This window comes from Gallinula chloropus (assembly GCF_964237585.1).
Source record: "Gallinula chloropus genome assembly, chromosome: 4".
NCBI classification, from domain to species: Eukaryota; Metazoa; Chordata; class Aves; order Gruiformes; family Rallidae; genus Gallinula; species Gallinula chloropus.
This window is the reverse complement of record NC_140088.1, coordinates 31,738,717-31,751,511: the sequence shown is the minus strand read 5'-3', so window position 1 is coordinate 31,751,511 and position 12,795 is coordinate 31,738,717. Positions and strand designations below refer to the sequence as shown.

At 49.3% G+C, this 12,795-nt stretch overlaps 1 protein-coding gene across 1 annotated transcript in view; it reads right to left on the bottom strand.

Moving 5' to 3' along the window:
- Nucleotides 1-1,207: 1,207 nt before the first annotated feature.
- Nucleotides 1,208-12,795, bottom strand: part of PAX6 (paired box 6) — a gene marked incomplete at both ends in the record, with an annotated part of 12,362 nt that continues 774 nt past the window's right edge. Inside the window, 10 exon segments of the mRNA XM_084263586.1 lie at nucleotides 1,208-1,293; nucleotides 2,154-2,304; nucleotides 4,359-4,474; nucleotides 4,597-4,747; nucleotides 5,032-5,114; nucleotides 5,968-6,126; nucleotides 10,734-10,899; nucleotides 11,470-11,685; nucleotides 11,779-11,820; nucleotides 12,677-12,795. The exon segment at nucleotides 12,677-12,795 is cut by the window's right edge and continues 12 nt beyond it. Of these exon segments, the coding sequence (XP_084119712.1) occupies nucleotides 1,208-1,293; nucleotides 2,154-2,304; nucleotides 4,359-4,474; nucleotides 4,597-4,747; nucleotides 5,032-5,114; nucleotides 5,968-6,126; nucleotides 10,734-10,899; nucleotides 11,470-11,685; nucleotides 11,779-11,820; nucleotides 12,677-12,795 (1,289 nt within the window).

The following is a 12,795-nucleotide window of genomic DNA, read 5'->3' as shown; positions in this document are numbered from 1 at the left end:
CTGCTCTCAGTTGCAATTAGATACGTGAACCTATCTTCTTTTTGTTAGCCCAAATTACAGGCTGGTGGAAGGGCTGAAAGTCTATAAAAGCATTTCTCAAGAATCCCTCCTTATTGAAAACTGAAAATAAACTCAAAATAAAACTTAATGAGATTAACCTAACACAGTAACAAAATTTGCAACACCACACTATAAGGTTAAAAAGAAAATAGTATAATAAAGGAAATACAAAGGCTTTGGCATGGTTTTTACAATCAACAATGGTTAATCTTGATATGTAGTTGTGAACAACTTCAAAACACTTAAGTTTAAAACTCTTGCAAGCACTTTTAATTGATTAGGAATGAATTCTAGATGCACAAAAATGATTGGACTGTGAACAGTAGTACAACTATATCTAAGAACAATTAACTCTTGCCGACCAAAAAAGAAACGTATGATGCATGAAAATGTGTATAAAACATCTATAGAATATTCTTGTCAAATATAAATGAAATTAACTTTATTATAGAAATCATTCTGGGAGATTTCTAGGGAAGACAAATACTTACATTTCGACATAAAACAAATTGGATTATATCGAAGACACAATCTACCTTTTATCTATCAAATTCTTTTCTTCATCGAAGTTCTCTCTTACCCCCTGTTTGCACATAGCTTCAGCCGTTAACAACCTTTGGAAATACCAACAGATATTTTTCTTACATAAATCTAGTGCGTAGTGTTCCAGGTTTAATTATATGCAATGGAATGATACAAACTTGGAACATCGATCCATAATCTATGAACAGATTGGTAGAAGTATTCGATATATCTTGATAAAACTCTTAAATTCGTGGCAAAGCTTGTTGATCATGGCTTCTTTTTTTTTTTTTCCTTTTCTTTTTTTTTAAACAACTTCATGACCAACACAGATCAAACATCCATCCAGTCTACATTGTTCTTTTTTTTTTCATTATAACATACAAATGCCCATTTACAAATAATACACCAAAATGAATAAAAGTTTGGATACCAAAATGAAGATTTGTTCCAACTGATATAATGCCTTCAGTGTACAAAGGTCCATGTGAAAGTCTTTTCCATGTGTTACAGCATAGGGCACAGTTGCAGTACAGAAGTACTCTGAGAGCCATTCTTCCTTTATAAAATACTGCTGAACATCCAACTGTTGTCCATATAGTCATTTATGGAATTAACACATGTTTTACTGTAATCTTGGCCAGTATTGAGACATATCAGGTTCACTGCCAGGAACTTGAACTGGAACTGACACTCCAGGGGAAATGAGACCTGAAAATTGAGGGGGGGAAATGGATATTTTAGTTTTTCTATACATAGCACAATATTTGCTTTGCAGTGTCACAGATTTGTGCTTGTATTCTGATACGTATTGCATCTCACCGTCTGCCACCCTGAAGAATCGGGGCGGGGGTGGGGGGGTATATTTTGAAAACCTATGCACATCTCACTGATTTGTTGTTATAAATAAACTGCCGTGCTTTGAGATAAATGCCAGAGCCTCAGCCCGTTCTTATCAATTGGGAATTCAGCCCAAAATGCACTGAACATTTCTATTCTTTTAAGATGTGGCTGCCTTGCTCCTGCTTATGCTGACAGCCTTTTTTTTTTTTACCCTGTTTCGCCTTCTTAAGCACGGGTTAATATTTCTGCAGGTTACCTGCCTCTTCGATAACTTCAAACCTTTAGCAGAGGATACCCTCTGACACAGACACAGCAACAACATGGCCAGTCCTGGAAATGCTTTCGTGTATGCTCAGCTTCACACATGCCAATATCCCCGCTGAAAGTTAACGGTGAAATAAATGCTGCTTTGGAAATTAATTGTACAGGGAAGATTTCACAGGACGGGGGCCTCGCTGAAGAGCTTTCCACTGTACCGCTATTCAAACGTCACCTCCGCTAACCAGCCTCTTTCATCTACCCCTTCGGCGGCAGCTAAAAGACCAGATTTTCTGCTCTGTCCCACAAGGTTATATGTTTTTGTCTTCTGCCCAGTTCAGCAGCTACTAAACCCAACTCTCCCAGTGACGGAGAGAGACTTCTCCCAGTAAACAAACATGAAAAACCCGACGGCCAGAGCAAAGAAGCCACGATAGCAAAAAGCGGGGGGGGAGCGCAGGGCGACTCACCTGTGGAAGTGGTGCCAGAGGTGCCCATTGGCTGGCTGTTCATGTGTGTCTGCATGTGAGGAGGGGTGTATGTATCATAGCTCCGTCCATTCACCGATGGACTGGTGGGCAGCATGCAAGAGTAGGAGGAGGTCTGGCTGGGTACTGGGGGCTATGGGAGCAAAGGACAAGACAGCGTTAAGTATCAGCCATGGAAAACACAGTGCTACGCTCTTCCGGATGGATGCACCAGCCCGCAGAAGCCGCTTGCACAAACACACACAAGCTTCCGTTTCAAATTCGGGGACGCAGATGTAAAGCCCTATTTAGTTGCTCCACAAAGCAGGCTCTTCCCGGAGGTGTTTGGTCTACAGAAACAACATGGATGGTCACTGGTGCCTTTTCAGATGCACTTGGTGAGCAAATCCCTACATGTAGATGCTAACGAACACGTTACATGCCTGAGCCAATGAACAAAAGCCTGAGCATTGCCCTTGTTTGTACATATGTAAAGACATCTCATGCCGTTTGCAGCGAGACAGGGCCACATTTGATGGTGTAACTAAAAATTACTCTACTCTACTGAGGCACACAGGCTGGTCCTGCATCTGCAAACATGTTGCACACACACACACACACAGACAATGTGTGGGTTTGGGGTGACCAAGGCTCTGAAGAGGGGATCAACACACAACATACACAAACACTGATCCCCTGTCAGAGCTGCAGTCACCCCAAACCCATGCCAGCAACATCCCTGGGAACCAGACACCTCTGTTTACCTCAGCTCCAACCCCTAAAGCCCTGTCTACCAAGGGGGGAGAGCAGCTGGGGGTGGGGGTAAGGGATGGCACAGTATTGGGGAAGGATGAAGGGGGAATGTCTCCTGCTCCAGGGTGCCGGTGGAGTGGAGACCAGTGCAGCCCCCGACACAGGGAGTTGGGAGGGGAGTGGGAAGCAGCATGAGTAATTCCTGGTCCAAGCGCATCAGACTCCACACATCTGTACATATTTCCTACATCTGCACATGCCCAACACACACCGTCTCCAAAAATACTGACAGCCTCGCCAGCTAAGCACACACTTTGTGCTCTGGGAGAACCAGCACCACACTGCACACCCACAGGGAGATGGTTCAGCTGACAAATCTCCCGCTCCAACATCGTGTGGCCATCACACTATGGTGACCACATAGACAGGACTTTCCAGAGCAGCTCATGCCTGCCAGGTCCCTGCCCAGGTGCCCAGCGGTGAATCAGGGGCCTCCTGCTTTCCCAAGGGTCCCCTCCCCTATCAGCCCTTTGATCTTTTGTCAACTGCTCTCAGCCCGCTGCCAGGAACGGCACCGCCAGCCTCAAACGTCACGAAATAGCAGCCTAGCCAACGTCATTTCTTTCCACAGACTTACGAGACTCTAACTTTATTTGGTTAATTTTGGTTCAGCAATTAGTAACATAGTAATTGCCACAGCGAAGGAGTCAGGCTTTCTAATCTGCTCGCCTGTCTCCAGCAGTGGTCAATGCTGTGTGCCTCAGACAAAGCTGTAAAACTCCCGTAATTGGCCAGCACCTTCCTAGGCCAACCCCACCATTAAAAAAGGAGGAATTTTGCATCTGAAAGGTCTATAGAAACAGACCCCAAAGGAATAGATTTCTTCCTAACCCAGCTGGTGATCAGCTAATGCTTTCAGGCATGAGGATTGACAGCTCTTGCAATTCTGGCTTAGCTGGCATAACCACTGATGCTAATCACATCCTTCCCTCTCTCAGGTGTTCCTAATGCGCCACCGCCACATTACCTACGCCAAGAAGGTCGGATCCCTCCAGCACCTTATTCGAGCAGCAGTTTCCACAATACTGCACCGGTGAGTTCCATAGGTTAACTGTGGCTTTGGTTGGTTGGTTTGTGCTTTTTTTTTTTTTAAAAAAAAAAAAGGGTTCTTTCATTCCAGATGTGTTGCCTTGTAAATTTGAAGACCCTTCTCTTTCAAAAATCAGGAAAAGTGCTTGTTGAGCACCAGGTCTTACAGTGCCCTTTCCCTTCTGCATCTCCCAAAAAGACCATCTTTTCAGATGCTGGGGAAACCTTTGGCACCGGTTTCCCTACAGTGTGGCTTGGGTTGGTAGCCCCACATCCTGGGAAGGAACAGCCCCCATGCTCCCACACACCCCAGGGGCCACCACATCCCGAGAGCACGCTGTGCCGTGGCAGCGGTGTCAGACTTACTTGCATAGGCAGGTTGTTGGCCATGGTGAAGCTAGGCATGGGCGGCAGTCCGCTGTACGTGTTTGTGAGCGCCGTGTCTGTTCTACCCAACATGGAACCTGATGTGAAAGAGGAAACTATAATAGAATAGACAGATAGATGGACACATTAGTTTAACCACAATTACAGTCAGCGATACAGCCTCAGAGTCTCTTTTTCCCAAGAGAATGGAGGAACATGAGTGGGTTAGTGGCATTACCGGGCGTGGTTGGTTGTGGGATCGGCTGGTAAACACTTGTGCTGAAACTACTACTGATGGGAATGTGGCTGGGAGTGTTGCTGGCTTGTCTTCGCTGGTTCCTCAGCTTCTCTTCCCTTCTCCACTTGGCCCTTCTGTTAGAAAACCACACCTGGAAACACAGCGTTTGAGAGACGTGAGTGACCTTACAAGGGAGATGTAGAGGCCTGGGGCCTCCCCCACGCAACTCAAGGCTGTGCTGACAGAGATCTGGCTTGCAGCATAGCACAGCAGCGAAAGCAAGCCATGCTGCTGTCATTTTACCAAAGGGGGAGACGGACAAACACCCAGTGATTATAAACAGGATTGCCCTGTGCTCTGAGAAGCCAGGAATAGCAAAATGAGGACAGTAACAGTAGGAATACTAACAGTCGTAACAGCATAGCGACTCAGTACCTGTATCCTTGCTTCAGGCAGGTCTATTTTAGCAGCTAGTCTCTCTCTTGCAAACACATCGGGATAGTGGGTCCTCTCAAATTCTGCAGAGAGAAATACTGTTGCATTAGTTGCAAAGAGTTAATGCGGCCAACTGTAAACTCAGAGTCCTTCCTGCTCTGCCTACGTTCTGTGTGTTCTTAGGAGACATGTCTGTAAAGGCAAAGCGGAGCTTTCTGTGTCTGTGTGTGTGTGAGGAAGGAGGACACCTTGCCTGCTAGGGAGTATCGCTAAGGGGGTAGGCAGGCTTGGGTGCAATGCTGCCTCCTCTTTCAAGAAGCAGTGAGGACTTCTGCCTCTGCTGAGGGGGTCCCTAAGGCAGCTCTGACCCTGTCACCAAGAAGCGAAATGGCACGTCGCTAAATAACAGCAGAAAATAAGAACAAAGATCCGCAGCAGGTCAGAGGCGAGGCGCGCCCAGGCCGGTCAGGGAAAAGGGCACCTGCTCCCAGCCCCGGGCAGAAGCAGTGCCGGGGATGGGAACGAGCGTGGGGGCAGGCACGGAGGGCTGCTGCCAGCCCCAGCTGCCTGCCCCCATCCTCTCGGCATAAGGGAATGCAGCCCAGGCAGGGACACAGCACTGGTGGGCAAGAGGAGGTTTATTGCCCTAAGAGGAGCCCGGGGTGTAACGCTAATGTTTGGGTATGATCTGTGCCCTGAGTACGTTCCCTTTGAAAACCTTATAACAGCTTTTCAGTGTGTATCCAAGCCACAGATGAATATTTGAAGCTCAATAAACAAAAGAGCATGGAGGGAACCACGGACTTAAAATGTGTGTGTGTGTGTATATACACATATAAAAAAAAAGTGAATGCCACGTTTCAGTTCAGCTCTTAATACAGTCAGGGCACATTTTGCTTTTCTCTCCTGCTTCAGACATAGGAAAATGTCACTCACCTTTCTCTAGGGCTTCGATTTGCTCTTGGGTAAAGGATGTCCTATTTCTCTGCAGCTTTCTTTTCAGCTGGAGTCTCATTTGGGCCTCGTCCGAATCTTCTCCATTAGAGCTGATGGAGTTAGTGTTCTCCCCTCCTCCCTCCTGTTGCGGACAGCCATCTGCAGAACCAAGAGTCGGAATGTGAAATGCGGGTACCCTTGTTTTAAGATCCCTATCAGAGAAATAACGTGATTGGAAACAAGTTCGGCCATGTTTGCTGACACCCTCCCTTAAAAATGTCTCGGGTATCAAAGGAACATTGAGCTACTGACACTGATAACACGGAAACATTTCAGTTTCCAGCATTCTCATGAACACTGGAGATGAGGAATTAGGATCTCCTGGTCTTAATTTCATTTTGTTTTTCCCCTAGAATAAAACCTGCATACTTTCCCCAGAAAGTGATTCTCTCTATGAATAGCTGCTGAAGTGCCATGGCAGTCTCCTCTGTCTGCCGCATTTATTTACCTATTGCTATATTTAAAATAGTGATGTTCAGTATTTCAGATTATCTATAATCAGTAATTCCTATCTAATCAATTAGATGTTGATAGGTTTGCAGAAAATGCTATTAAGAAACCAAACCAAGCTTGTAATCTTTTTTAAAAAATATTTATCCAGTTTTTATTTGAATTCTGCACAGTCAATTTCATTTTAAAGGTTGTGAATTTAGAAGTGCCTGCATTGTTCTGCAGTTTTATTCAACTATTGTATGAGTGTGCATTGCCTTGACACCTATTACTGAGCACAGCTGTAATTATATCATCACCAAGAACAGGCTATAATTGCTGAAAATGGAATTTTATATTTAGATAAAAGGACTGTCCATTCTTTGTAATGTGTTGCACCAGAGAAAAGTAAGATTTCTTTTAAAATTTTAACATGTAATTTTAAAAGAAATAGTAGCGAGTTCACTAACTAGCTAAATACGCTATTCTGCAGCTGAGCGTTTGGCATATCATTTAAGCGGTACATTTTTAATTAGGGCATTTCCACCACTTTTAATGTAATTTCTGTCATTAAACAGAGGAAAGTTTCATTGTGCTCTCCTCTCGGGCGGGAGCAGGGATGCGTCCCGCGTCCGGCCGGCTTTGCGGGGCTCCGCGGGCACCCCAGGCCGCCGTGGGCGAAAGAGACGGACGTTTCTGCCGAGGCAGAGAAGTCGTTGTCCCTAAATTAGCTCTCCCTCTCCTTTCAAAGCATATTTTTTCGAGGCGTTTTGATGTCGCATAAAGGGGCAGACGGGATGAGGGACGCATGGGCTACTTATGCTAATTCCCTTGAAAAGTTACGCCAAAAATAAATAGCGACACTCCCGCTACATCCTTTAAATATTGTGGGAAATCAACTTTAAAGTAATATCATTTATAATCGGCGAACAATGGGCCCGGCCTTCAAAGCTCGGGGGGAATTGTGACAGGATCTGGTGGGACCCTTTCAACCACTTTGAAATGTTTTAAAACCCGAACTTTCTCCCCCATTTAAACACAGGGATTCAGCGGCCGTGGTCACCATATGGGCGGCCGCAGCCCCATTGAGGCGGCCGGCGGCGGGTGAATAGCCGGGAGGGGGGGGGAGCTGCCTTTCAGGGGCACACAAAGCCGCCGAGCCCGGGGAGCGCCGCCGCGGCGGGGCAGCCGCCCTGCCAAGCGCTGGTGGCAGCGCCGGGGGCCGCGCCCGCCCGCTGCGGGGGCCGCCGCCTAACCTCCGCCACCGCCCTCATCCATCACTGTCCGCACCGACCGGACCGGCACGGACCGGGAAGCGGAGAGAAGGAGGGAGGGCGCGGGGAGGGGGGGGTGGGGGGGCCGCCCAAAGGCGGCGGGGATGGCCGGCTGCCCCCCGCGCCGTCGGGGCTCGGCAGCGCGCCCTGCCTCCGCCGGGGAGCGGAGGGCTCCCGCGGCGCCGCGCCCGCCCTTTCCAGGGCTGGCCCAAACCGGGCGCCCCTCTGCGCCCCCCACCCCCCCACCCCCTTCTTTTTAAACTTCTCAAGCCGCGGGTTTTTGCAAGCTCGTCTCGATGCGCTCCCCGTCTGCTCCCGAACCTCCGAGCCAGCTAAAAGTTTCCCCTAAACTCCCTTATGATTATTTAAAACCCCCACGCCGGACAACTAAGATACCTTCCTTTTGGATGCCCTTTAAAAAAGCCCTAAAACCAAAAAACACAAAACCAAGAACTACAACCAAACTAAAACCTAAAAGGAGCGATCTCAATAGGGCTGTTCCACCTTCCAGACCTAATCCGTAAGAAAGCGAGTGAATGTCCGTCCCTATTATCCTATAGCCGGACCATCTGACGCTGGGTATAGGATTTGTTTCCTGGAGAAAAAAAAAAAAAAAAAAAAAAAGGAGGGGGGGAAAGACGCTGGGAAATAAAATCATTCCTTAGTTTCTTAGTGTCTTAATCAGTGAGGCGGAAAACAAGCAAAAAAAGATAGCAAACCAATTGCGGCACCTCTCAGCTATAGAGCTGGGATCAAAACATTGTAGCATCTGTTGAAAGAGAAAGTGTCTAAATCCTATAGAAGGCTTTAGTCTTATAAGGGAGGGAGGGGGAAAAAAAGATAAGAAACAGCGTCTCGGTGATCCCTAAAACCACTAAATCACTGGAGAATTTCTCCCGGATAGAGATGTCTCTTTTTGTTCTGTCAGCCCTCATGTATCCATTATTTTATTCACTGCTGCATGGCGTTTATCAGATTGAGACCATATTTGTACCCCTCTGAGACCTAACCTCGCCTTATGCTTTTTGAGTAATGGACTCTTAAAATCCAGTAACATACCCCTGCAAGGGAAAAACATTAGAGGGAGCATGAATATTCCAGAGGAAATCCATTTTATTAATTTTAATTTTGCGAGGCGGATGTTTTAAGTGCCTGCCTGCCTCCCCCTCGCCTCTCCTGCCCACGCACACATGCATCCCCGGCCCGAGCCAGCCCTGCCCCGAGCCGCACCGCTCCGCTCCGCACCGCACCGCTCCGCTTTATTGTGGCTGCAATTTGGGAGAGCGCTCACGAGGTCCTGCCACCCCGACCTGCTCCTGCCCGGGGCCAGCGCTCTATGCGCGGAAACTGCGCTCATCCCCACGCCACAGGGATGGGGGGGGGGGGGGGGGTGTCACCACAAGCCCCCCAGCAGCTCCATCAACACCCCCACCCCGGACACAGCCGCCTCTGCCGCAGCGCTGGGACAGCCAAGGGCCGTCTGGCCCCAGGTGTGCTTGCACCGCACCCGCGCACACTGCGCGTAACTGGGCCCGGGGACACTACGCTGCTGCGGGGAGGACAGGCAGGGGGGCGCCCTAAATGTCTCAGTTTAACACCTTTTCCAAACAAACAAAACCAAAAATCCCTAATGAAACGACAACAAAACCCAAACCCGGCGGGAACGGAGGGTGCCCGGGCCATTTGGAGCCGCACTTGCGGAAAGTGCGCTCCCCTCCGCCCTGCACCGCTCCGTGGTTCGGCTCTCGGGTGCGGAGCGGAGAAGGAAGGACGGGGAGCCCCAACGCCGCCCGGCCGGCCCCGGGCCGGGGCAGGGATACCGGCAGCGGGGCAGGGGCTGTTCCGGCCCGGCCCCGGGCGCCGCAGGTAGGGACGAGCCGGCGGGCTGCTGTCTGTAGGGTCCGTCCCGGCTCCGAGGAGGGACATCGGGCAAAACAAAATTGAAAAAAAAAAAAACCCAAACAAACAAACCAAAACCACCGAAGTGGGGGTGGGGGAAAGCGAGGGCTCCGCTCTATCTTTCTAGTGTCCTTCATAGATTGCTTTCTTCTCTTAAAACTGACATGTCTAATTGGCAAGCGGTGCCATATCGTGTCCAGAGGTCTCCTGTGGAACATTTCTACAGCTGTCTCCTTCAACTAGACGCTTATTCATGTCGCCTTAATGAGAAACAAAACGATCTCTAATGAGCAATTACATAGCGACAGAATTGTTCCCATAACAAATTCTTGCGTGTGACAGAAACATCCTTTGTACCAGATATTCCGCACACTGTTACCGATTTTTTTTCCTTGTGGGGTGAAAACAAAAAGCAGGTTGTTGTATATAGACACCTCTTCTAAAGGAATGACCACAGCCAGGGAGAGCGCCGACCCTCAACAGAGCCCGTATTCAAAAAGAAGCCATTAACCATCTTAAGTATGTAACGTAACATCCCATTATCCTTCATATTATCCCCTTGTCATTCCTACAACAAATACCTATTAATCTTCAGGATAAACAGTTTCCTATATTTACAAAGTTGTTTCGGGCCCATTGAGGAGGAAGTATAATCAGCCCTACGGAGATAGTTACCGATCTCCCCGGCTTTGGGGACCCCGGCGCGGGAAGGCAGCCCGGGCGGGAAGCAGGAGCCCTAATTACCGGGCTGATGGGCGAGGTTATGATCAACCCCGGAACCCGCCCGGCTACAGGGGCTGCAGCTCGGCGGCCTCGGCTTTGGCCGCGGCTGCTCCCGGGCTCCTCTGCACGCCGCCGGGCTAGGGGCTGGAAGCCCGCCTGGCCGCCGGACCCCGCAACACCTGCCCGCACCTGCCCGGCGAGGTGGCGGGAGGAACACCCTGGGCCACGCTTCCGACACAATTGCCCACTGCCCTCAGCACAGCGGCGACGGTCGGGGACGGGGCTCGGGGAATCCGCGTCGGGGCCACCACCTCCGCCGGGCGAGGCCGACCCGCGCCGCGCCGCCCCGGACCGGGGAGCGGCGGCCAGGCTGTCCCTTACCTTGGGCGGGCTGCCCGGGTACCGAGGTGCCGGGGTACCAGCCGGGCCGGGTGCCCCAGGTCCCCGTCTGCCCGTTCAGCATCCTTAGCTTGTCGTACATCCCGTCGGCACCCATCTGTTGCTTTTCGCTAGCCAGGTTGCGTAGGACTCTGTTTATCGACGACACCTGGAAGGCAAAGGACAGGAAAGGCAATGGTAGTGTGGTAGCGCGCTCCCCGCGAGCCACCCGCGCAACCCCCGCGCCCCTCCGCGCTGCGGGCGGCTCGACCTGGGCGCAAGTCAGGGGCTCCCCGAGAGCCGGCTGCGGCCGCCCCGTACCGCCGTGTCCCAGCCGCCCCGACTCGCTTACTGCTGGTGGTGGTGCAAACAAACAAACAAACCACGGCGGGGGGGGGGTGGGGGAGGGGGGGGGGAGGAAGAAAGAAAGGAAAAAAAAAAAAAAAAAGCCCCAAACCCAACCCTGCAAAACCAGAGTGATGGCTTCGACTGATGCTCGCAGTCCTGAGGCGCCAGGCGCAGGGGTGACCCGCATATTTTTTGTTGTTTGGTTATTTTTTTTCCCCTCCTTAAAGGCATTTGTCAGATTATGTATGAAAAAATGCGTCTGACCCTGCCACATGCAAATGATGTGAACCTGCTATCCTCTCGTCTGATATCAAAACAAAGGAAGCAGAGGCTCGCTACGGCTACCCAGCATTGTACACAGCACACAGGAAGGTTTTTTTCATGAACTTACACTGGGTATATTATCGTTGGTACAGACCCCCTCTGATAGTAATCTGTCTCGAATCTCCCACGCAAAGATGGAGGGGCACTCTCGTTTATACTGCGCTATTTTGCTTACAACTTCTGGAGTCGCTACTCTCGGTTTACTACCTCCGATTGCCCTGGGTCTGATGGAGCCAGTTTCGTAATACCTGCCCAAAATTTTACTCACACATCCATTCGACACCTGGATAGGGAAGCGGACAGAAAATCACATTATTAATAATTTCAAGACAAAAATAAAATTGTTTAAGTATGCATTAAACAATGACAAGCTTACGTTTTGATTGTCCAGCACTTGGACTTTTGCATCTGCATGGGTCTATAACACAAAAATATACCTTAAATGGTATGAGAACTTACTTAGAGAGTCTTTTTTTTTTTCTTTAAAAAAAAATACATTCGTGGTCCTACCCTCTACAAAAGTGATACTTTGAAAACATTTGGAAGGAAAAAAAAAATCTGGTCAAAACGTAATTCTTTTAGTATTAATGTTAAAATACGCCTTAAATGCGAACAATAACTAAGCCAGACTAGTCTCCATCGTCCTCACTGCTCTTAGACAGAGTACTTGCGGGGGACAGGGTGAGTGAGGGGTTATCAAGACCTACATTTACAATGTACCCCTGAGCTGCGCCAGATTGCGTTAGTGTCCGTAAAGACAGATTCCGGGCTAGAACAGCGTGGCTTTGAGGGGATTTCTTTTTTTTTTTTTTTTCTTTTTCGCTTTTTGGAAGAAAAAAGGTAAAAATAAAAATGCAGTAAGCCACGCCGAATGCATACAGATCTCACAAAATCATAAGTAAATATAGGGGGAAGAGGGGAAGGAGAAGAAACTGAAATTATGCCAAGCCGTATAATTCAGTTTATTACAGCGAACTAACTGTAACGAGAGTGCAGGTTATCACCGGATGGAAATAAAGGGGAACAAAAAAAAATTAAAATATTTTAAATATATATATAAATATAGACAGATATACGCGCAGAAAGGTCTATTCGCAGCAACAATCAAGATAAGCAGATGGATCGTTTTATTAGGCTGGAAGGCGGGTGGTGGTGGCGGTGATGGTGGGTGGGTGGGTGTGGGGGGGTCGGCAATTAGCGCCTTGGCGGCCAGCGGTGGACAAAGCGGCTCTGGAGCGGAGCGGTGGGAGGACGGGGGGCGCCGCCGCCTTCACCTGCAGGATCCGGGAGATGTCGCAGGGCCGGGCGCCGCTGTGAGCGAGTTCCACGATCTTCTGCCGCGTGGAGTCGGGCAGCGGCCTCCCGTTGACGAACACCCCGCCGAGCTGGTTCA